Source organism: Adelges cooleyi, unplaced genomic scaffold (assembly GCF_023614345.1).
Source record: "Adelges cooleyi isolate 19-005CV unplaced genomic scaffold, UGA_ACOO_1.1 ACOO_flye_CR_arks_rails_tigmint_CR_PRNA_23, whole genome shotgun sequence".
Classification (NCBI taxonomy): Eukaryota; Metazoa; Arthropoda; class Insecta; order Hemiptera; family Adelgidae; genus Adelges; species Adelges cooleyi.
The window spans coordinates 6,397,458-6,425,200 of record NW_026095893.1 but is presented as its reverse complement, the minus strand read 5'-3'; the positions used below and the strand labels follow the sequence as shown (position 1 = coordinate 6,425,200).

The 27,743-nt window shown below is 32.4% G+C and overlaps 1 protein-coding gene across 2 annotated transcripts in view; it reads right to left on the bottom strand.

Moving 5' to 3' along the window:
- Nucleotides 1-27,743, bottom strand: part of LOC126836230 (uncharacterized) — a 100,623-nt gene that overhangs the window by 28,024 nt on the left and 44,856 nt on the right. For both annotated transcript variants that reach the window (XM_050569454.1, XM_050569453.1), the window contains exon 8: nt 27,047-27,171. In XM_050569454.1, the coding sequence (XP_050425411.1) occupies nt 27,047-27,171 (125 nt within the window). The remainder of the gene's footprint in view (nt 1-27,046; nt 27,172-27,743) is intronic.

Below are 27,743 nucleotides of genomic sequence, written 5' to 3'. Positions count from 1 at the left end.
CCAAACAAACAAATCTTTCGGCTACAAAATACTAACCATTAGGCACTCGAACATTCAAGTATTTTTTAGTTATGATGTATTTTTAATAAGCTAAAAAATAGAATCAAGAACATTTCTATGTACCTACGAGTCAAGTGAATGTGCTGAGAATGATTTTTTCAAGTCACGTTTGACTACGAATGGATCTTTTCACTATGAAACTCCCATCAAAGTTTACATTTCACGTGTAAACAAACCGCATTTATCTACCGCCACCGATCGCTACCACGTGCATCGCAAGCTTCCGCAAGTAGACATAATTTTTGTTGTTTCTCTACACGGTTTGTGGGTGGAAATTATTATCGTTGATGTTCGCCAGTAAACGAGAGACAAACATGAGATGCACGCCATATGGTAAATAATAAACACAATCGCCATTGGCGGTCGAAACTAGTCTTTTTTTTTTGTTTTCGATTCAGCCTGTCCCGCCACCGACAGCATATATAAAAATTTAACCAAAAAAAAAACCCAGCAAACAACACCACACAACGTTTAATACGATGAATAAGTTCTTTCCCCCAACAAAGAACGTGCTCCGTTCAAAATGACTTTAAACCATTTTTTCACTCCCTTCGCGATCAACGCGAGAGTACAACGAACCGATCCTTTTTTTATTATTATTATTGCGTGTTCGCCTGGGACCAGTAAGTATTACAGTTAAAAAACACATGCGTGCATTATCGCTTCTTTATTAGCTTACATTACAAAACGCACGTACAGGATGTTTTGAAAAAAAAATGTTCAGCAATCATAAGCGTAAATGGGGAGGCGTAAGGAGGCTTATCGGTAAATCAATAGAATTAAAATAAATCTCGAAAAAAATCCCTAGGTAAAAGATTTATATACATAAAAATGAAATAAATGTTTTTGTTGTTGTTATAAACTACAAGGAAATTAAGAAAACAAATTTTATAACAATAATAGTTCCCTTTGCTTTTGCTAACTTATAACAAGACGTAGTCTTTTTGAGTACATTTATCCAGTATAAAAAACTAAAAAACTGCAGTGCCACCAATAAAAAGGTGTACGTACATAAAGTTTTTCAAGTAATATAAAAACGTGTTGCAATCACATATTCATATGGTGAATTGAATCTATTTCTATCACAAGCCCACAGAGTGCAGTGCCAAATTGTCCAACGATGCTTATATAGGTTCTGACACTATGAAGCCAGCTAATATTATATAATATAGTCATTCAAACTAGAGTGGAATGACAGGAGTCAAGAAACAATAATAATTGAGTATCTACGAGCCACATCTGGTAAGATTTAATGAATTATATTATTATTGCGCGTTAAGCACGCGTGTAGTAAAGCACATTTAAATATGGTCATAAGTCATAACCATAAGGCAGCACATAAAGTAATAAAAGGGCAAAATCGGCAGTAAAAAAAGTAAGAACAATGCGGGTCACGAGAAAATATGTTATGGCTTACACGAAATCGCTTGTACTGACACCTTACGTGCATTGAAGTTACGCAATGGAAATACCAGTCCAATTAAAAGACGATAACAATATTCGTGTGTGCGTGGGAGAAAACGTTGCGTTGCAAAACCCTGTAGACATGCAAATTATTTTCATTAAATATTCATAAAATTCGATGGATACGAATAAGTCGCCGACACCAACCGAGTAGGTACGATGAGGATAACGAACTACAAACGAATTACTAACCAATTACAAAGACGGTACAATTAAATAAAGACATAAATTTGAAATGTTTGAATCCGTTTAGTTAACATGAAGTACACACGTTGTTTTTATACAGACCTTGTACAAACCGTGTACAATAAATGTATGTTTTCTCATAGCGATAAAACGAAAGTAGTACGAATAAAAAAAATATATTCAAGCCGTAAAAGTATGATCACTGTAAATTTTAATGGTGATTAAAAAACACCTAACCTAACGGATCTCACCAACTGATAACGCACTGGTTTTTACCAAGTCAACAATGAAATCCGTCTTGATTATTGTTCAACACACTTATCCTAAGATTTAATCAACCAGTTATTCGTGATCTGGCCCCGACGGTTAGTCTAAGATTTGACCGCTGGTTATCAATACAAAATCTACTTGCATTTGCCAATCGGGTAATTGGAAGCCGCATAGCCTATATTTGAAAGCGTTTATATGAACTACGCACAGGTGAGCAAACCCAAAGCCCCGGGCACTAATTTGGAAATGAATTCGCAGTCAAATGAACTCTTTAAAATGTTTGTGTATACAGTTACAATAAAATCCGTTATGCCTCGCACAAAGAACGCGTTCTGCAGAGTTTGGTTAGTTATTTCATCTCGGCGTAATTTAGAAGTAATAAGTACCTCAACTAGTACGCAATAGCGTCAGTATCCTCCCACGGCGGTTAACCCCTTGATAATATACAAAAATCGCTCTAGCGTTTGAAAGCAATTAGATTGTTTAATTTTTGCATACGTCATTAATAGTAAGACATCTACGCGTCATTTCAAGGACTTTTCATATGAAATATGAAAAAAAAGCTCTATCATAGTTGCATGATAATGTTTCCATGAAGAGATCGATTGATCTATTTACAGTTTACTATTACTATCATTGTTCTTTATCACCATCATAGTGATTCAGTGACAATGTTAAGAAAAAGGTAATGTTGTATTATCGAAAAAAGTTAAACCATCAAGGTGCCTGTTGGATAAGGAGGATAACATAACTTATGAAGTAAATATAATACTATAATCTTTTTATACAGTACACAACACACAATACAAATGCATTAACGGATAATATGAATTATTATTTTTTACGTCCACAGGAGGTATTCATTATTCGTCGTTTTTTTTACGCTGTCCAAACACTCGCCGCCGTCATTTTGATAACAATATCTTACAATGCATACGAAAATAAATCCTGGACACGGTCCACCAGAGAACAAGAGGGAGGGGCAGAGAGATAGAGAGATACTAGTATCGACGCGCAAAAATAAAACATCGCCGCCGAATTCCATTAGTTCTGCTCACTCTGGCATGTGTACCTATACAACAATGGCTACTTTACCATTATACATTATTAGTTACCACCGTGACCGCTTTTTTTTTTGTTTCGTCGATTCATTTTGTTGGCCCCGACAAACGCGTACGGATGAAAAATCAAGACCTCTATTGCTTAACACATAGCATGACCAAGTCCTGTGCTGTGAATTAAAAAATGCACGGGCTCATAATATGAATAGTGACAAAGAAAGCGACCGATTTTAGAGCAGATCCAAACCGTGTACATTTTGACCGATACGGTCCATTACAAACGCTACTATGACCTCTCTTCCGTTTGGAAAACAAATCTTTATCGCGCACTGAGAGACCCTTGACGAACAGTCAACCGGTGACGACTGTGTGGTGGACACCGGTGAGACAACAATGTGGAATTCTAAGAATAAAACGCAAAACTCAATCCGCTTTATCGTGACAATGACACGAATGCACTTAGGAGATATTTAAACGGTTAAGAAACCGAACTTCAGCATACCTACGTCGAGTGTCACGAGAATTGGACGAATTTGAAGTCCAGATTTAAACACAAAACGCACTGTCAAACCCGTGCGACCCATACTGTATCATGTATGATATTGTTAGTAAGCCACCTGATATTCGATATACTAATATAATAAGTACTTGCAGTGACAGATCATATAACATTTTACAGTTTTCACAATTATTTATACTTCTAAATTAAATACTTTGAGTAAATAAAACTCGAGATGATTTAATACAGCGGAAATTCAGTAATTACCCAGTTGGTCAACATGGGAAAACTGTATTCAAATTGAAGCTACCAATTAAACAGTAGAATATTGTATCAATGCCTACGGCATTTTAATATCAATTAACATTTCAACAAATAGAATTTCATTACATTTACTATATAGGTAGAAGTGACGTTTCTCGTTATTTTGTTAGGTAGGCATTGTCTTTGTATACGAACGTCATCGGTTAAACAGCATTTAATAGCCTATACAACGCACACAATGGACAAGCCTAGCGGATTGAATTATTTTCTTTGATAGTCCTTCGAACGAATTAGACGGATATCATTTGCTCTTATCTGATCATTTGCAATTTGAAAGTGGATCAAGATTACCACTCTGTTTATTTATAAATTAAAAAAATGAAATAGTAATAACTATTTTTGTTATAAGGCCCCAGAATGAGAAGCGACGGACAATTACATATAAACGCATTTACGTTCGTATAAAAAATTCAAATTATTAGTGAAGCTGAGATACCAGGGGGGGGGCGTTTGCATGGAGTTCAAAATAGCCTCACGAGGTGCACAGGAGCTCAATTCACGGTATACAAATACGACTCTTGATATCCTATTATTAATTGGTTTATAGTTGTTATATAAACCACGAAAAAAATTTAGCTGATCGTTGCAAACTTTTGCAGTTTATTTTATTCTATACAGGTCCGGTCTCCAAGTTTAGGGCTATGCGTCCGACTGACTATTAAAATTAGGTTTCACGTGAAAGCTGTGTCTTCATTAATGTTTGTATTGAGGTCAAATTATTTGAATAAGATTGATGACCCGTAATATGTTACACATGAATCGAACGCAGATTTATACAGACCAACGATTTATCCTGTTAATTAATTCCTAATCTGGTTTAGAACCATGTCAACTATCGTTCAGTTCAATTATATTTTGACCTAGTGTTTCATTTTTCTACCATTGTTTCATAATCATAGCATTACATCGGACAACCTAGCCCGGTTATTAAAAACAAATTTCATCTATAGGTCACTCCCTTTCGTTCGTAGGGATCTCTGTAGATTCATATCTTATCCTATTCGGCTAACATGATAATATGTTGTTGGTGTAATTATGCCGATATTATGCATCCGGTTTCGTTTTATTTCCTGACAGCGTTAGTGCCAAACAAAATACAAATAGGTAGTTTGCGACAGCTTGAGAGCTAAACCAAATGTGGTGCGCGGTTGTTGATTATAGTCTATTTCTGTTTTCTTTGTTTCCGTCACAGTCTATGAAAGCATGTCCGTTTAACGCACGTTTTACGATTCTTTAACTATTGACTTAGTTAATTATGTTTTATATGATAAATCAGTATGCAAGATTTCCTACCATTCCACGCATCAACGCATTTCGCTATATACTCCGGTAATGTGTAATCAATTTAATGCATCATATTAGCCGTTGTGTTATGTTCACGGTAAAAAAACGTTCCTTTTGTAAGTCATTATCCAACAGTGAGTCAACTACGATCGAAATACAATCAGTAGACTATGGTAACAATATGATAACTATTATCAAAGATGTTGATCAGAAATCATGATATTTTCCTTCAAACTTTCACGTCTGTTATGGGCCTTTGTCGAAAATGTATAATTCTAAGATAAAAGAATGCAGTTTCTTGTAGACAATGATATTTCCAAAGACGTTTTTGGAAAACTGGTCATGGAGGCGAAGTGCCTTTAAGGCAAACCTCCGATAGAGCGTTTCACTAAATCACACACATGTTGTTGCGCTAAGAGAAAATCAAAACTTCCATATCAATAAGTTTGTGTAAATAAAATTAATAATACCGCACATTTTATTATTATTTTATACAAATATTTTGATTAGTATACGTCAGATATTGGAACTTTCTCTCGGTTGGCCGATACACGATGAATCAAATCCGTTATGGACTGCGTATTGATCATACATACATACACATTGAAGTATTGAACAGATTGCAAACGTATACTTCAAAATTTTCTGCTAGACTGCAACATATATTATTATAAACTTTGGTTAAGCGTAAGCACTACAACCAAACGGAGTAGTAGTTTTTACATATAAAATGACGCATAAATAATCACACTTTATGCGATTTTATGGTTGCGACCAATTAAATTAGATAGTTTATACACTATTTATTTTAGTACATAGTAAAATTACCGTTAAATAATATGTAAACCCTAGGTTAGTTTAAATACTATATTTGAGTTGATAGTATGTGAAAGAAATATAACATAAATATTAAATTCCTATAGTAATTACCTTGGATAATGTTAGCCAAACTGGCAGTGACTTAGCTCATTTTTTAAGCTGTACGCATCAAACGACTAAGTAAGATCAGTGTGTAAGAACAATAGATAATTATGTGATAAATTATAGGTTTAAGATTTCTAAAATAAACAATTAACAATTGTAGCACATTATTTTAAATGTAACTTTCTTTAACTTGGTAGATCATATTATTTAAAACATGGATCATTCATGTTTGAACATATGATCAATTTAGAGTTTTAGCTTTTTCCGCATAGTTTATTCCGGTAGAAAAAAACCGTTTCGTCTATTTCTCAATTCCCAAAATAAAGCGTAACGCGTCTTTTATTTTTGGTATGTGACTATGTCGAACAAAACTTAAGTAACTAAGTTATGTAACTTATGTTTGAACAGTCAAGAGTAGTGGATACAAACGTCGGCGGATAACAACTGGATTTTTGGTACATCCATTGCGGCGATCTGTATGATGTATGTTTTACAGCGAATTAAAAAAAAAAGTCTAGTGAATGTAACGTCTTACACGTCATTTAATTTAATGGTTATGTTTAACTTTAATAGCACATATGCCTACAGACATAACAGCACTGTAAATGTACAGTAGGTATTATAATTATTTGATTATATACCTATAGTATCCACGTTACCCAATTCGAGGACACGCTGTTAAATTGTGCAATTAATCGACAGAATTGTTTTTTTTCTTTCAAATCTTGGATATTGTTTCGTTTGCCAAACACGATCGTGAGATGTTATTTTAATTTCGATCACACTACATTTCCATGTGTTTTCGACGTTTACGTAATAGACTACATATTGGTAGGTATATCCGTCCTTGTTTTTATGAATTTCAAAGCATGTCTAATTTGCGGCATGCGTTGGATGTTGATGAAAAGCGCACGATCTTATCGGGTAGTAAACACATCCGTGATCATTAATTTCACGCGCCTTGATCACTGACAAGCTTAAACAAAATAGCACAATCGATCTATTCGTATCGGACAAGTATACAGGTTCGATTTAAAAAAATTTTGATTTTCGTCTGTTTTTTTGGGAACCATTGACGACGGCAGCTGACAAATGAGTTTAATTTTTTTAATGGTCTTGGACGACAAGATTCTCTATCCTTTCTCGCCATACAGTATTAATCGGCCAACTCTTTGCCCCCACTAAACGATTGCCTCGCCGCGCCGTCGTGTAATTAAATATAAAATGTGCGGTTATGTCGTTTACTAGAGTGCACATGTACGCCATAATTATAAACGTTTCTCGATTAAAAACACCGAACATAGTGTGTTTTCAATTAGAATTGTCGTTTTCAATGAAACAATTCAACTACAAAATATACTACACGAGAAAAGAAAGAATAATTCGCTAATAAGACTTCTTTATTTAAAAAAATAAATGTTGATGTAAACGACTTGGATTGAAATTGTCCGTCCACGGAGCTGTTGTAGACCTCCTCGTGGAAAACGAGCTATGAATAGACGACATGACGGTTAACAAACGGATTCAAGGACCACCGCTGATCGCGGGAACAAGAGCCAAACAATCTGATATTGTATTCAAATATTGTAGAGATACGACGATTCGCTAATATAAAATTATAATAGATGGTTTACAATCCGTTATCTCCGGCAGATTGATAACACGCTACGATACGATTGCATTATTCGCGGGTTTGTTTTATTAGCAATGACTAATAACATATTATTATGTACACGCTTATAACCTATTATACATTTTTGTTTATTCGTGCGACTCATAGACATACAAATAAATATTGTTTTGACACAACAATAATATCACATAAAATTAAGAAAAACTAAAAAGCGTTTTTGTTAAAGTTAGTAGTTGTCCGATTTGTCTTTAATGATACTGTAATTACCTACACTATGTTAAATAAAGAAATATTTCGTAATATTATTCTGTTATGTTACGTCGATTACATGTGGTAGAATTGAATTCCCTTAGTTTCTACGATTGACATTTGGAAATATTTTCTCCGTTTGGAAAAACATGAACAATACGTTTCTAAACGCTTCCGTCCGCGCTATATTATGATGTAATACAAATTAGTACTACTATTTGCACTTCATATACATATATAGAAATACAGATAAAAAATAGTATTATCTAATGCTATTAGCTATTCCATCAATCGTACATAAAAAAAAATTGAATATAATCTATTAACTATAAAACGACAACATAATTTGGTATTCCTCATTTCCAGCGTTAGTAAATATGCTGGCGAACGCTGAAAATCGTATCTATTAACAATTATTGTAATATTATTTTATGTATTAATAGTACTCGTTCTTTGTCGGAGTTTTTGTCTTTAAACTGACACTTCAACCGAAAATTTTTTGAATCTGAAATGAACAAATAAAACAACACTCATGTTCTACAACCGGTTGTACCACGGAGTGTATACCAGTGAGCTATAATGCGGACTCAGTGAATTTATAATATATATATACATACATTCATGTTTTTTTAACTCCGGCCAAAATAAGAAAGATACGAATAAAACATTACTGAATATGGTATTTGTTTTAATCTTGATAATCATGATTTTATCTTTTATCTTGTGCTATCCTTCATCCCCGTCCTACGTTAAAAATTCAAAATCTTTTAATGTAAAAATTCGACGACTCACCGTCCAAGAAGTGTGTGTGTGTGTGGTGTTGACGGTAGAGAAGAACCCTTCAAAACGATATCGGTATGAATCTCAACCGAAATTCCTAAACGCACACGGTTCACGGTACAATATATTATTATTGTAGCAACAATTCAAAGAAGAATTGTAAAATCTGAGGCATTTATTTTGTTGAACACGCGCGTTAGGTTAGTTTTTAAGTTTGGAGTTAAAAGATAGATACTACATTATTTCTAAAATAATATAGACATCATCACTACACGAGTACAACACACAACATGAGAAGACGACCAACACGCGACATGCAGCAACGGCACTACACGGTAAACTGGCCTGACCGGCGGGCGGCGGTCCGTGCCGCGCGCTGTCGAGGCGATGGCGTTGGCGGTGGCACCCCTCAGTGTCCCTCCTACCAAACGCGCCGTTGTCGCTGGACTGGATCAACGACAGCGACACGTTTCTGCGGATCTATAAAACACACGCCGATAGATCCGACGATCGGTGGATCTTTGCTATTCATTGGCCCTGCGGAGGTGGTGCGAAAAAACAGCCAACAACAACGATACCTACGCGTGGTACACGATGTAACGACAAACCCAAATATAGGAACGATAACGTGTACCATGTAAACCATAACCTCTATGAAAACCGACAGCTCACTAGATATGTAAACAAAAACCATGACGTCACATTACTAAAAAAATGAATTCAGTGTGACGACCGATTCTAGCATAACATTTTTATAATAAGATCACAAATTTGATAAAAAAATAATTTCTGTAATAATATAGTCGGTTATCGTTTAAATCTTATGATACCTGCAATTATTATTTATACCAATTCATGCGGCTACACTGGTCACTGATATATTCGCGACTCTCCAATCAGGTTTTTTTTATTTAATTTCCTTTGTATTTAGCCAACTGCCAAGTGAGCTATCTAATTTAGTCAATTATTAGTCGATCGAAAGTCGAAACCAACTTATTTTTTTAAACAAGTAGTCATAAAAATTAAACCTAATCGAAATTACCGAAACTTAAACAGGACCTTTTAATATAACGTATTTCATATTCTTCCTTATATTGCCCAACATCAATTTAATTCCATAGCCTGAACTTTGCCTAACCTAAAAAAAAGTTTCAACCAATTAACAATATTCCATCATTTTGCTACATGAAATTAGAACAAATTCCAATACAAAGAGCGGTCGAGCCATTGTAAAATTGTAGAATTTGAATTGTAACAAATAATTTATTGTAGGTAAACATTTATTCTGGTTAAATTCAAGATTACAAAAAAACTCGATTTTTCCAAAATAAATTTCTTTTTTTTTCGTCTTTCCTTCCTTCTCATTCTTTCAAACTTTACCTAAACTATTCTTTAATTTGCACACTATACAGTAAATTTTAAATGTCCTTCGTTATCTACTAGGCGAACTTCTCTCCAATTTCCTGAATTCCTCTATGAATCTAATCTATGTAGTAGATCTTAGTATCAAGCTGAAACTTAGTGTAATATTTATTAGTACAACAATGGGATTCTTTCAGAGTGTTTAATTTGTCTTCAGATTTTCACAGCGACCATAATAACGTTAAATATTTTTTAGCCTAAACATGTCTACGCAGAACCTATTTTGCTCAGTCCATGATGGTTTTAGAGTAAAACTCTCCATTGCCAAATTGATAGAATAAAAGAGCTATTCCTAATATTTCAAAAAACACAAAATCTACTTTTTCTACATCTTTAAATAGTTATAACCTAAGATAAAATAATATTAAAAACCCTTGACCATAAAAAAATCTTCAGCGCTAACGACAGACTGAGGATTAATAATTTTTTTATGGTCAAGGGTTTTAAATATTATTATTTTATTATATATAAGTTATAAATTACTCAAGTTTTTTCTAGCAATAACTTCATTATTCAATACAAACTTTAAAATTGACTAAGGTGGCTACAGTGCTTGGAAATGGTATGTTCTATAGGTTCGTTAATAGGTATTAATACTCTAAAACTATTGAAAAGTTTATGAATACTTATCTATAAGACCATGATTTTTAATATAAACATAAATAGGAGACTTCTTAAATTACATTTTTAGGTTAAAAAATATATTTATGTACCTATTCAATGTCCTATTTTAAAAAATTTAGGTTAAAGAATTATTAAAACCCTTAACGTTGATTTAAATCCGGACATTTTCCATCGCGGTAGCTTTCCTTAAGTACACATTTTGAGACGCATACTGACGCATACTGACGTAAAAAAGTGAGGTAGAACCCTCTCAGTCAGAAAACGTTACGTTACGTTTTCCACTTCCTATTATTTGATACTCTTTTACAACGAACCAAGAAAATAACAAGGAAGTAATGGGGTACACGATTTTTGTATTACTTTTACATAATATTATACCTTTAGTTAAAACGCTTAGGAAAAAACATTTAATTCTGGGTAGCACGCACTTTGCTATAATGAATTACTACACACAACGCCTCCGGCAGGCACCTAAACAGCGTTATAAGGTCGGTATTATTATACAAAGTGGTAAAACGAGGAGTTTCTTAAAATACTCGCCCACGCCTCAATACGCATTGGGTATCTTTTATCATATTATTGTACTCTACATTTGTGAATCATTTCATCCACGATAGCGCTCCATTATCATTTATGTATATTTGTTTTATATAATATGATACATTTAATTGTTTTGAGGTTGATTTAGGTATTTTGTTCGTAACTGATCTGTTAGTATTTTAAGTTCATAGAGGAATAACCAATGGGTGTTTATCTATTATGGCTAAACGCTTTAGAAACGAATAGTTGTGGTTAGTTTTGCTTTTTTCTTTTAATTGATCAATGCGAGCTGAAACCTAAACTAATTTAACCTGTAGGTTATACTATGTACAAATAAAAGCACCCATACACACACACACACACACACACACATATATATAAATATACAAGAAAGATGTTTTCTAAACAAAAAATAAGCAAATAAAACATTGTTAATTCGAGATAAGATACAACTTTAGCGGTACGATTGACGGGGCTGATAGTAGAAGCTGTATAATAGTGTTTGTGCGTAGGACGGTAGACGTCAATATATTATATTTGTTTACAAGTGAAAACGTTTGGGTTGACACCAGAAAACGCGGGGGCGCATTGTAACATGGTGGAATAGCCATATTATGTACGTCTAGTGTAAATGGTCTTATCAAATAAATTTACAAACGGAACTCTCGAAAGGTCATTTTAAAATAACACGGATTAAAAATGAATTCAAAACCACAATCGATATCGGCTGTAAGATTACAAAATGAAAAAGAGTATCATATCAATATGTTTTATGCAGCCATACATAATTAATATATTATAATAACGATTCACGCGTGTACGAGTAGTAATTTAATTCCATTGTAACTATAAATTCTCTATTGCATATTATGATGCTTGATGTAGTATAGATCGCTAGCAGCTATAATATTTAATTAATTATTATTATTATAAAAAATGTCGATGACTCCTGCTAAGTCCGGGGTTCTAATTTGCAAAATCATTAATTACGAATACATGGTAATACCTATGCACCAAAAGCAATATAATTAGTGTTTTTGTTGCCGATACTCTTAGAAACCATTTTTCCATTAAACCAACCCATCTTCACCAAGGTCCTTCTGAGACTACAAATGCATACATTTTGCGTGATGACATGACAGCAAATGCCAATCATCAAAACGACGGACAGCGTTCACACGGCGAGTAAAAGAAAACAAAGAGATAAAAATATAAGCTTTTTTTATGTGTACACTTTTTTAAAACCAGAATGTCGCAGGTCTCTAGCCAATAGAGTAGCATACTATACTGGTTGCTACTGTAACTAAATATCTAAAATCCAAGAGCGACGGACTGTAAGACGGAAAATCGTCGGTGGCGTGAGGCGGGGGACGAGCCACAGGCACATTGTGTGATTAAACAAAGCCAGAGCAATGTCAAGGTTTAAATGTAATGTGTGTGCATTGGCTTGCCAGAAGTAGAATACCGGACATGTCTCATACGGAGAAAGTAAAAGCTTATTGGGGTATTACTCCGATATAAAAAAATAACCCAGACTGGATGCATCAGCAAGACATGAAACTTATGAACTTAACTCTAGGTAGCGCATACATTATTGTTATTACAACAAAGCGCATAATCATGTATTCGTAGTTAATTCAATGTTCTTCGTGATCTTTCGCTTGTACGCCGTTACTACTTAGGCATTTGTATTATGTTGTAGCGTAAATCATGGATGCAAATCGCTGTACCTCGTTATCTTGTAAACCGTTTTTTAAAAAGTTTTTATCGAGTCTTAAGCATTAATTTATCATTTGGTGAAAACCGTTTGAAAGTAGTGTGCGTCTAGCGTAATATTATGTATTTTAATAATAAACTACCTATAATGTACTTCCGAGTCACAAAACACTTTAATGCACTTAAGACTCAAGACTTTTCTTTTGAGAAGTATCTTGGCCGCGTTTATTTTTATTACACATATATTTTTATGATACATATATAATATGAAATTACATATTTTTAAATTTTAAATAGGATACATTTGGTTTCCTATGCCTATACCAACCAAAGAATTGCATCCTTCGTAAAAATGATTTCTTTTTATTCTTTTCAATCTTCTAAAATTGCAACCATTTCTTAACGAACAACATTTTATGATTTTTTTTATAATCCATAATCATATTAATCATGTAAAACTGTATTGGGAAAAGTAAATCCAAAGTTATGTTTTTTAGCTGAGAATTAGAACAGCAAAGTGAAAAAATTATATATAATATCACGCATAATTAGTATGATTCGATTTGTTTATGTATGTTACCCATAGGCCATAAACATCTACCAGACTTTACCACCCAGTCAAGTTACACTGTTGTTACCTTCTGGCGCGACCTCGATTTCTGACTGAGGTGTAAAAAAAGGCGTGACACGGACATTTCAACACAATAGACATCCTTATTACATATAGTTGAAAGTAAAACAAAAATTATTATTGGCCCATAATTTTTCAACATTCATAAACATTATGACTACAGTGATTGTAAATAGGTGCGTGACTGCTAATACATCAGTCCACCAACCTTACAGGGAGATTACTGACACTGAAATCACCTATAATATTGTATTTCACCGAACTGCTAAATGCCAAGGACCGTGATTGATACAACAAGATTTCTCGTTTTTTTTTTTCAATTTAACCTTCGGTAAATAATTGATTAATATTTATTAAGGTAAAAATACACAAATAGAAAGCGTAAACGGTAAGGTTTAACACTTTGCTGTTATTTATTTATTTATATTATTTACGGGCTGAGCCCTATGATTACAATAGGTATACACAGTAATTAATTATAGTAAAAAATATTATAGGTAGAACAAATAACAAAAAGCTAAGTAAATATGAACATAAATATTAATAAAGAAAAGCGGGGTCCGCGTTGGCGATGGACATTAATTGTCTAATTGGTTCGTTTTTCATAAAATTACTATTAAATTGGGGAATTATATTAATATGTTATTTTCCAAAAAAAATTATTGAACAGTTTAAAATTTACCAATTCAAAAACTAAAACCTTTCTTGATGACGAAACAAAGGAATAAGAGATATGCTTAAGTTGTAAACCTATAATTTTTACAAAATATATGTAGGTATGATACTTTTGCCAGGAAACTTGATTTAATTCATATTTAACTATACGATTTTACAACTATTTAAAGAGTCTATGACCATTTAAACATGTTGGATAGTTTTGTCTAACCTGTTTTAAAATCATCTTAGTGTTTTTGAGAATTAACAAAAAGGCGACCCGTAATTTTCACACTAACTTGTACGAATTCGCTTGAATTGTCTAATTCGTGTTAAGTATATGATCCACAAACAAATTGTTAAATAATATAACTGCTTAGTTCTCACATTCTGTTCCCAAGACGCTCTGTATTATTTCACAGTAACGAGGCGCCATGAGGCCTAACCGAATTAGAAACGTTTCCGTTGTTTTACTGTAGGTTGTATATTGTAATATACCGTGTTCGACAGGCTAGTAATTAACAAAAAAACATAACGACTTAACGCTATTAGAGTACCAATGTACCGTAGTTTTCGTGTCCTGAATTGAACCTAGTACAGGACCGTAACGGGCGAGAAAGTCTTTGGCAAAAAAATCACATGATTTTCATCTAAAATGAAAAAAAAACGACGAAACCGTACTCGAGTGGAAAAAAACATTATAACACATTTAATCCGACAAGTTTGTGTGTTTCCTATTGCATAACGGAGTGTACGAGCTGTTGAGTTTAGGCGCGCAAATCGATTCTACACGCTTTGGTGATATACACAGATATAGATCCCTTACGCCTTTACCCAATAGCGAAAGCTAACGAAACAACAATGTAACATATTATGTATACAATATACGGACAAGTAACGACAACAATTATTAAGCGGTTAAAGGATACATAATAGGTTAATATATTCAAATATTATATTGTGTACAATAATAATAATATAATTAATAATACGATTTTAATTAAGACATAAAAAAAAACAATAGTCCATTGTTCGACTTGTGTCGAATGTGCCAATGAATTTCAATAACCTGTACACAACGGTTTATTGTACCTACCGTAAAAGAGCAAACAATTTTTTTTTAGTATTTTTAAAAATATTTTTTATATCTTTCGCCCGAAAGTACCGTAAAAGATAACAGAGCATATAAATATCGTTCCGCGTCATAAATCCTTCGTGTTATTTTGTTTTCTTTCTCTCTCATTACAATGTGTACAGCCTAACGGTAACATTAGGATTTTATGAATTTTAAAGTTGTAAAACAAAAAGGGAAAAATCGGGTGAAAGTTATTTCTTTTTAGTACTTATTCTCAGAGATGTACCTGACCATATTAAACAACTTTAAGTACCCGTGTGTACTTCCGTCTAACGCGCACGAACAATTATTATTACTATAGTAAGTATATTATATACCTACTACTAGTATAGTACATGGGTCATTTGCATGTATACATGGTACGTTGTATACACGTGTAAGTGCATGTCGCACACGGTCGTGAGAAATGGCGAAGGATTAACAACCACAGATGAACGGCGAATACAACCGAGATAAGCCAATCGTGATAACCGTAGCAGCTCTAGACGAACAATTAAAAATAATAATGCGAAAATGTATCGGTGCAATAACCCACATTTTATGGAGATGAAATAGATATTTATATCAACAAACGAATGCTTGAAATATATGAGAATTAGTTTATGAACGACTCAACTCGAAATATGAAACAATAATAATTAAAGCAATTAAAATCAGTTTTGGGCTTCAACGAAAAGTGAATAAAACAAAGGTCTTAGTTGTCCCTCGACGATCTTAACATATTTCACCGGTTATTAAAAAAATTATTTTTTAACCTATTAGATTAAACAATTTGTTGGTAAAAACGCTTAGGCTGTATTCGAGTAATAACATACTCGCGCGAATGTATATTTGAGTTGTTGGAAATTTATTCAAACCTACAAATTTAAAATAACCGACTACTATAATAAGAATATTCGAATTTCTCTTTACTTATTATTCATTTATTGCGTGGAAACGAAACAGCGAAAAAAATTGTAATATTTTACCATAATAAAATAAATTTACAAATACGAACGAATAACCAACTGGCTATTGTTTAAACTACTCTCGACGAATATCATCATTTATCTAGACTTAGTATACGCATTTCAATATACGAGATATTATATAAAAAAGTAAATCATACACGCAATAAAAGAAAATCAATGATATACCTATGTATATTACAAACAAAATAATGTTGTGTAACGGGTTTCACTTTTGGAAAATATAATGCATTTTTCATGAATAACAAGACCGTGAGATAAGTTTCAATTGTAATGTACAGTTATATTTCATTCCGATACGTTAAATAAAACTAATGTAATTATATATGTACTGTATTCATTGAAGAGAATAAAAGTATATACAACTGTTGAACCCAGAACCGCATTGTTCATTTAGAAGTGCACTGTGCATGTCGAGGAATGTGTAATATGCTGATGTCGACTGACTGTGTGTAGAGTTTTCGCTCATGAACAATAATTGAGATTTTTTATGGGTTGAAAAAAAGCGGTAACAATAATATAAAAATGGTCAAATTTGTTGAGTTAATCAAAATAAACGCAGAAGCTAGACATTTTTATAAACGAGGGCGGTGAAAATATTATTGTTTTTAGTTACGATTCTTTTGAGTTTTAGCTAATTTATATTTTAACTTAAAAGTTTTGGTGGCACTGCTGAAATAAATATTAATATAGGTATTGCTACCATAATTAGCTCTGATTTCCTGCCTTGTACAAATGTGTAAATCGGTAGAGGGTTATTTTCATCGCAAGGCAAATTCACTCTGAAAATAAATAAATCAAAGCGAAAGCAAGCGGCTCGCACTAATGTTTTATGAGTATTGGTTATAGATTCAGCGTGTACGTTTCTTATATTCTATAACAATAACATCTTATAGTTTTCTACATGGACCCATTTCGGTCTTTTTGGCGAATAGAAAACGATACTTGTACTGTTAACTATGTACAGAGTATTACGTTCACAATGGCCAAGTAAAACAAGTCTTGGAATACGCGACACGAATAGAAAACGAAACGAAAGGTAAAAAAATCATTTGTATTTTTATGAGTGCAGTCGATCTGGTTCGCGGACCGAAACAGTCGAAAATCTGCGTGGAACACGAATAGGTAGGCATAGTTAACAAGTTATAATAGTATCTAATGTATAATTTCCATCCGCCTGTAGTAGTTCGACACGATATACCGAAATCGACAGAGCAGCTGAAGAAAACGCCTTGTTGTGTAAAATAAAAAAAATCGTTTTCTTAACGGTACCCGACGGTTTTCCCCGTCAAAGCACTCGATATTATATATTATCATGAGTCAATTACACGTCAAATCGAATGCGGCGGCGGCTCTCATACTTAAAGCGAAACAATGGCAAAACGTCTAAGCTAAAATAAAAATATATAGCTGCGTTGCGGTCGGTTACGTGTTGCGCACCATATACTTTTCAAGGGCCACGGACGACCGTAAATTGGGAGCTGATGGTAACGGGTATATTGTTAAAAAATGTTTTGTTTGAGCACAGCGTAGAGTCGGACACAGAAACAGTCTGAGGCATAAACTCTGAATGAAAAAAATTACACGAGACCCAAAAGTCCCATGACGTCTCGAGTATTTAAAACGTAATTTAAATACAAAAAAAAAATAATAAGCCAAATTTCTTGGCAAAAAACTTTCCGAAAAAATGCTGTTTTCAAAATTATTTAAGTGGATTGTTATTTTCTAAGATCGCTAATTTTTTAAAACCGTTTTATAAATTTGAAAAAGGATATTTGAGATAAAATTTTAGTTGAAGCATAAAACTACTATTAATTAACATATTCTTACTCTTGTGATTCCGAAGAAATAGTGTACCGATTTAGTAACTCTGACTTAATACTTTCCTAATAGTTATTTTTTCTTCGCCAAAAGAATGGTGTTGTTAACTCCAATAAAACAACGCAAATAATATTTTATTCAGATATTTCTTTCTTTCATTTTAATATTTTCCGATTAAATATATTACACCAAAATTATTTTCCCGTATTATAATCATCCCAGCCATGTACTTCCTGTGTAAGTGTTAATATATTTAAATTATCCATAATTGTTTTTATTCCTGATATTTTTTATCAAATAATGTATTGTCAAAATGAATAATGCCCAACAAAAATCACTTACAAATACTTTTTCAAAATAACAGTGCTCAAGACAAAATACAATCCAACAAAATGTCGTTATTGTTTCAAATGTATTCCGCGATTTTAATTTTCAATTAATTTACGTTCTGTATCAACATATTCAAATTGTTTGAACACCTCCACTTAAATGTGTATCAATATTATAACTAAAATAAGAATAAAACAACCACAGGTGAAGAAAAACCAACGTGAAATATCCGTTATAACGACCCGCGCCGCATAATATAGTAATACTATGATTCACCATCGCGGACTTTTTATGCTCAGATAGCCTACGCTATGGTCATGGTGTTAGCGGTTGATGCCGTATGTGCTTGTCTCGGTTGGATAACAAACGTCCATTGAGATAACGCATAAATGTTGTACATTTACAATAAATACTCAATGTTAGTGGCACGCATCGTTACTTCCCGCAGAACAAACCATAAATCTTAACGAAGACAAGTCCTAAGTAAACACATTTCTTGGTTTTAAAACGTCTGAATCAATCTAATATTATGATCGTAGATTATCGGTGACGCTGTTAAGTTAGAGAATGGACCAAGGGAGGGAGCTAGGCCTCGAGAGCCAGAAACCTGCAGTTTGAGATTTTACACTAATTTATTTTTTTTACTACCCTAAAGGATCAGACGTTTCAAAATCAACGTAAGGCTTTTTGGATAATTGGCAAAATCTAACTAAGAATTTAAGCACAGTGCACAGTTTTGAGATTTAGAGTGCCTAGGTACCTAATTATGACTGATATAGTTTATTAGAAACCGCCTTGGAAACCCTACATACGATAACAATTGGAATTAAACAGGTCAAAGTCGAGGAAATCAAATAACATACCCTAACGAGCAGTGGCTTTTAAACATGTTCTATCGTCGTGGAAGTAATACGCACTTGTAACGTTAACATGGATATGTTTATAGCCTGGACCCTGGGGGTAAATCTAATACTAACGTGGTCATTTTCATATCACATGGTCATATTCATATAGCATCGATTTTGACTTAACTAGAATATTTTCGCGTCATGATAGGTATTGGCCACGTTTGATAAGAGATTATAATATTTAATCTACAGTTGACTGAGAGGAAGGCGGAGAAAAAAGAATGGGACGGAGGGAGGGAAGAGGAGTGAAGTGGCATTTTACCAAATCTAAAAACATTTCTGTGTTTCAATGTTTTTCTCGTGGATCGGAGAAAAAATACTTTTTTTTTAAATGTAGTACGTCTTAAATTCAAATTTCCTACCGTCAGCATGTCCAATATTTTTTTTTTATTAACTCACTCGTAATTCAACAATCGAATGAAATTTAATTCCATATAAAAATCAATTTAAATATAGTCTAAAATTGATGAGTCACATATGTATATATATTATACAGTTAACATTTTACTATAATATAGTGTGATATGTTTTTCCTGTGCGTGTGAAGTGAAAGTCGCTGTGCTGTTTGCGGTTACAGAGTGTAAGCATACGCTTTGTCATCTGAGTACATAAAAAAATATGGTCTTATTATTTTTTTTTACAAAATAACCTAATAAATATTGTATTTTTTAGGTTTACAAAACTAGAACAACCGTTCAGCCTAACGACAACAAAATTTGTTTAACCCGTTAATGCTCAATTGCAATTTCCATTACTTACATTTAAATGTGGTTTGCGACACTATTCATTTAAGACGTTTATTTAGGGGGTCATTAAATCAAACATGAAAAATGACAGGGAAAAAAATAAAAAATCAATTTTGCCTTTTATAAAATAAACCTTATTCATTTAAATCTTAAATTTAATTGAAAAAACTACCAAACCAAATTAATTTCGATGGCCAATTTTTTAGTAAGCGAATATAAGGTACAGAAGTGATAACAGGCAGCGCATGGATATTGCAAGGAATAAAATATAAAAACTAAAAAAAAAATTCACAACATAAAATTTTAGAATGATACCAATATTGTGCGTTTTAAAAAAAATTGAGAAAATTATTCTTGTCATAAGGTTTTAATTTCATTTGATTACTATATTGTAGTTGAAGTCACCTAAAGAATATAATTTTCTTTAATATAACCTTTTCTTCATTTTGTGTCAATGAGATTTTCTTAATTAACCATAATTTCAAATCACGTCAACATGTATAGTGAATACCGAATATTTACCTATTCGTGCTAATAGCAAAATAAATCGTTTCCCCAAATGTTCACAAGTAATAAGTCTGCTGTTGACAGTGAGTGGTGAATGTTGTCGGCGTTCATTTTTATGTTATGTGTTACTATTAATGAATGGATGAACAAAAATTGAGACAAAATAGCTGTTCTTGAAGCCTATTTATTTATAAAGAAAGTATTTTTAAAATTGAATGAAAATAAAGAACAAAAAAAAAAGGGTGATGGGTGATGTTATACAACAAAATTTGTTCAAGGTACGTGGTACCTATATTTAATTTTTCTTGTCATTGAAATAATAAGCCACGCCGCCATTGAAGGCCATTTGACATTTAATTTTTAATATAATTATTATTGTTGTACGGGTATTTTCTTTTATGCTCGATTTCTAAAATAATAAAATGTTATCAAATCACTTTCCAAATATCTAAAAATAACTAACAATTTTTTAAACTACATTTTTTTTTTTTTTGATTTGGTAAGAAAAAAATATTGTGCATGACCGAATATTTGTTTGCTTGCATAACACAAGACTATTATAGTATGCAATTGCTACTACTCATGTAATGAGACAAAAATACGACCAACAGACGTGTCGCGAGAACCAGGCTTTGTATTAGTACCTACAATTCCAAAACCATTAAATTTAAAAAGGTAATAACCGCTTGGAACTGTTTTTTATTTTTTCGCTTCTAACAGTTGATTTTACGCTTAATACGTTACTAGTTTGTCGTGAATCGACTTCAGAAGGACAAATCAATTTTAAAACAAAACGATCGATAGGTGTATAAAAAAAATAATATTATTATGTTGTGACTACAAAACTTATAAAATATGCCGCTGTCGTAGTCTACTCTACTAGCAGATGTTTTGTTAGATAATCAAGAAAAGAGGGGAGAGGAGAGAGGGCAGTAATAACTACTTACAACTGAAGTCGTCATTTGGCCAACACCTAATGATACTTTCCGTGCTGTGAAATGAGACGTTATTATCATAGCGGTTTCCTGGTCAAGTAAAACAAATAGTAATTTCGATACCATAGCCATATAGTCCTAATTGAAATCGTGAGTCCGAATAAAAAATGAAACAATATACGCACAACAATGGAAGTATAACGAAACGAACGCCGTGCATGTAATATTATTTTGCTTGGCGTTGTAGAACAACAACATTATCATTAAATTTAGCAACGGTCGCAGACAGCCTCGAGGGCGAACATGACATCGAGTACAACAGTACATGATGCATTGTAAGATACCTATCAAAGGAGAGGTGATAACACAATAATTGTACGTGGACGTGTATCGTATATGCAATAGAGAGGGCATTGCAGTTTGTAATTTGCGAAGTCTTAGTATTTTGTACAGATAATTACGTCCAGAACTATAAGCAGTGGTACATATTAAAATGTCTATTCTATTAGGTATAAAAAGATTTGTACATTATTTTATTTTGCATTATTAAGATAGACGAGACATTTGTATTCTATTGTAAGGCAGATAATATAACAGGGCACGCGTTTTACAGAAGTCACCTTAAAGACACCTAGGCTACATGGTACATATATATGTGTAAAAATGTATATTGCTATTAGTACCTAGGAGGAAATTATAAAACGTTAATCGTACTTTGTTAAAGGTAAAAATATGAGAGGAAAACTTCCGAGTCTCTAAAAACAGCGTTATAACAAAACACAAGAGTGGTTTAAAAAATACATTTCAATAGCAGTTTTTCATAAACTACAAGTTTTGTTTTGTTCAAATATAAAACATATTTTACTAAGCAATTTGGCTTTAAAAAAAAATGTGTAAATTATTCGAAATTTAAATCGTTTCATTTGTTCGCTGAATGTCCTTTGTATATTATAACCAGAAACTCATCTCTCTGATGTAACACGACGAATGTCAAGTTTTTGGCACTCACAATGACAGTTTAGAATTTAGATGTTAAGGCGTCGAGCATTCGACATTTTGGCCATTGACAAGGATTGACGCTTATATAAGTAATCTTCATACCTATTCGGTAAGTCACCGCGTACAGATTTAACTCTACTGTACAAGTACATTTGTACAAAATACAGCCACGGAGATGGAGTGTACAATTACGTTGTTGACCCAATTTTTGGCAACACCGACTGACGGCCATTGACAAAGACCATTTTTTTTAAACTCAGTGCGCAAATCATATGTGAAAGGTATTTACAATTTACTCCGAGAATTAAATTTTTTTTTTTTTTCATAGAAGTCGTACCCTTTAGACAGGTAGTAAGGTTGTGAACATTGATAAAGCTTAACTTTTCAATAATTAACGAAGATATTTTTCGTGGAATATATAGCAAACGAAAATGTATACAACGGGTACTCCTTTTGGACAAAAATTGAGATTGGCTAATTTAGACCCGGGTATACTTTCATAAAAAACATACAAGTCGATGGACTTTTCCGCGGTCAATAGTCGGTAAATGCACATGAAACGGAGTTGAGAGTTATGTAAGGTTTTTTTTTCAAATAAAACGCGTACCTTGACAACAATAACATTAGATCCGTACGTCGGTTGCCGGGTCATTTAAGACACCGATTAATCATCCTGTTCTGACTCTCATCTATATATCCGCGACGAAGCGATACATGTATATCTGTGGACCGTGTACAACCTTGAACCAAGTTCATCATCGTCGCTGTTGTTATTGTAAGCCTAACGCTAGAAGAGCAGCCACTCTTGTTTGTTTCTGTTTTTCAAATACGTCACAATCAAAAATATACAACAAAGGTTACACGTGGAAAAGAAAGTAAATTATAATTAATTCGAAATGAAACGCGGTCCGCAAAGAGCCGCGATTACTTACCTACTAGAGGTATTCTTTTAAAGCAGTAGCGCCGGCTAGTTTTTTTAAAACTATTGTGGCACATACAAAACTATATTCAATAAAATAACCACCTGCCGATAGGCCAGAGAAAAAAAAATTGTTTGTATTGAAGTTGGATAACATGTTCAGACAATAGACAACGACAAAATACATAAGAGGTGAGGGTGGGCTAAATAGTGTTTTTCGTCAGTAATACATGGGAATAGTTCTCGTTTTTTATCATTTTCCAAACCTCACAAACACATAACTCGTATATGTACAACAAATTAGATTGCTAACTAGTCGTTACGGGTAAACTGCGAAATTCAACAAAATGACGAATTGCAAATTCGTCACATGGCTGTGGGCACCTTAGTCCATAGTTCATTTGCATAGGTACTATTATGTTATTTTAAATTATCTAAAGTGAGTAAATCACTTGATGATTTCTATCAATAGAAACGTGTTCTCATACTGCGTCGAATATTAACATGTAAATTATTTTTTAACTCAATGTTTTGTATTATTTATATCTATATATCCCAAAATTGACGCCGTAGAGGTAGTGACCATAATTGCCGAGTTACGTGTACACATTAATTGTCAATTCTGTATTATTACAAGAAGTATACAATAGAAAATTACTAAAACAAATAATATTAAACATCGTACGGGCACAACACATACGACGCGGTATTACACGCCTACATTATAAAGTGAACGGTATTCAAAAAAAAACTCTTATACTTACCTCCTTCTGCTATGTGACATATCTACGCCTTAAAACGGCAATTAACACAAATTAACCGCTATTGTTTACATATACCTACACACATAATTATTTAAAAAGGAAGTGCCACAATAGCTAACAAGGCACGGGTGAACGATAGACTTTAAATCATTTAAATGCTCACAATAGTACGTACTATTTTTCACACAATATAGTCCTAAGCTTGTCACGGACGGATATAAACTATTTTTTTTTAAAAGGATTTGCGAAGAATTTTCAGAGAACTGGATCGCAAGACTTGGTTTTACCGACCGAATGTTGTACTCACAAGTTACAACGTAAAAAGGCCGCTATGTATGATGTACCCATTTGTCGAGTACACGGTGTTGTTGATAACGGCTTGAAGACAATACAGCATAATTGGATTCCTGTCAAATCCAATAAAGAAGACCGACAATAATGTTGAAAAATATATGTATACAAGATTCGACAAGCAGACGAAATAGATTGGCGGCTAAGAAGAGAGCTTTAGGGTATGAAACGTGACTGAAAAGAGTCAGCGACGCCGGTGAATTAACGATGAATATAAAATAACATGAGAGTAATAACAGCGGCAATATGATTAAAAAATAAAACCCTACCGTTGTGTTGTTGTGTTATTAATCAAGTTCAAAGACCCGTTCGGCGAGAAAACGTGTATCTTGGTCGAATCAATTAAATATTATGTGTAACACACACATGGTCGGCATTGGTTCGGGTAATTAAAAACTAAAAAATAAAACGTCCACAAGGATTATTGAAAAATGCGAGCGATTTCTCTAACAAAATATTTTTAACGGACAAACAAAACATGTATTCCGCGAAGAAAGTGACTAGTCAGGGTAAGTAATTATATTGTAACAAACATATAAATATACCGGGTACGTCGGGTCGTTTAACAGATAGGTTTATTGCTGATAAACCAGTTCCTCCCACAAAGCGCGTGCGTTCATTGAGCACACAAAAAACAACCGTTCTTAAAAACAAAAATCTAGACAACCGGACTCCGCAACTAGAAACGTTCCAATTAAGAGCTGAAGAATTTTTGTTTTCAGTGATAGGATTTATACATTTGCTTTCTATACATAATTATTACTACCGATTTTCGAATAAACGGAGACGTATGCGGGAGTTTTATACCGATTTTTTTATAATAATTAATTAAAAGTATCTTCATTTATACTGCTAGGAAAATGCAATTTCTAAAACTTCAAAATCGTACCTTTAACGTTTAAACTAGGATAGTATCATATTTTACTTTTTAGCAATAACTATAATATATTATAATGAAGTACAACAAAACTATCAGGTTTACCAGAACGTAAATTATCCTTCTGTGTAACCTTTCTAGTTATATTCATAAACATGTTCAATAACAAACCTGAGTAAATTTAATTTAAATAATAAAAAACAAATCATTATTTAAGAATAATGAGTTATTTGATATAACGTTTTATTAACTGTCTCAAATAAGTTTGTATTTGGGATACATTTTTATTTGGATGTTTCAAATAACCTGTTATTTTATATAACAATTATTAAATTTTATTATTTCAAATTTTACATTTATCATTTTAGCTTCAATGCGGGACAGAGATGCTATTGGTTTTACAATGGTGTGTTATTTTTCCGTAGGGTGAAATATACAAATGCGTATTCAGCAAACCTTCCTATCATTTAAATACAACTTCAAACTAATAAAACAAATTTAAATAAATGTTTATATTTATTTTAATTTTATGATTTTTAATTATTTTGAGGTTTTGTTTAAATAATAGAAAGGTGTGCTGAATACTCATAAGTATATAATGTCATACAGATCAAAATAATAGAATTGAATACTAAAATAATTTTAGTGGAAAAAACATACAGACAATTAAAAATTTTTTACAAAACGTAGATAAAACATCTAAAAATATTTTTAAAATTTAATTTTGTGCGACTCTGCAGATAAAACAAATTTTTTATTATACATTTTCATAATACTTCATCATTGTGACCATAAGTAGAAAACAAAAATATCTTTGTTTTTTTTAATAATAATTGGTTAAACGTTTAGTTATATTATGTTATTTGAATGGTCGCTCCGTCAAAAACATGTGGATATGCAACTTAAGTTCCATGAATCACCAATGTAATGCCAATACCAAACACTTGATGAAAAAAAGTTGACCAAAAAAATCGAAATGGACAAGGAAAAAAAACCGATAAGTCACAACATCATTCAAATGGCGATTTCAATGTCATAAAACTCACTTGGACAAAATTAATTTTTCTACGTTTTAAACATATTTTTTAAAATATTTTTCCCTCAACTACAGGTACCCTTTACCGATTATCTGTGCTTTTACCCTCTACCCTACAAGTCAAACATATATTTTACCCAATTTTTTTTCTTAAAATATTCAATTGGTTATTTTTGTTACTTGCCAATTGAAGTCGGGTAAGAAATTTGTAAATTTTCATATTTATCAACTTAACAACACATAATAATGACTGGTAAAAAAAAAGTAAGTCCTGAAATTTATCAGAATCTTAAATTTGTCTTACTTATTTCTACTGCGTAATATAATTATGTAAGTTAGATAATTAATTCTATTGTTCTATTGTTTAATTGTTGTACAGGTTATATAATTTAAGTTACCAGGCTAATGTTAATTAAAATTGTGCATTACCTTGTGTTCTTCTGTTTTTTGACTAATTTCGCGACGATTCCAATCAACTCGAAAATAGTTTGGTTTTAACCGCACTTCCATTTGACCCATCCATTGATCCAATGTTCGTAAATTAGACTTTACATCTATGTTAACATAATTAAAAGTACAATTTAATTAAAATATAAGCTAATCAAAAATTAACATAATAAATTCTAACTAGACAATTACTACTAAACATTTCAAGAATTTATGTTTGTTTGGCAACGTTTTTAAAGGTGATGTTCAAGGTAATATTTAAACGAGTTTTTCTGATTTTAAAACAAAATTCACTTAAATATTATAATAATACAATAATATTATTATTTTAAAATATTTTTATAAAACAATTTAAATATTTTTATAAAAAGGTCAGAACTAGAAAAAAAAAATCTCCGAAATTTAAGAGAAATCCCCAAAGACATTTTTGAGTTTTTCAAGTCAAAATTTAAATTACATTTATTCAAATTAAAACACTTGTTTTTACAAAATAACTACACAGATTAAAAAATCTCACGTAAAATACGGTATTATAAGTTTTATTACAAATTTGAAATTTACAAAAATAAATGTAACGGTCAGCTTGATAATATTGTATAGCAAAAATTACCATTATATTTAAACTTTAAAAGATATTATAGGCAGATATTAAACAGCTTATAATTAGTCTAACTATTAA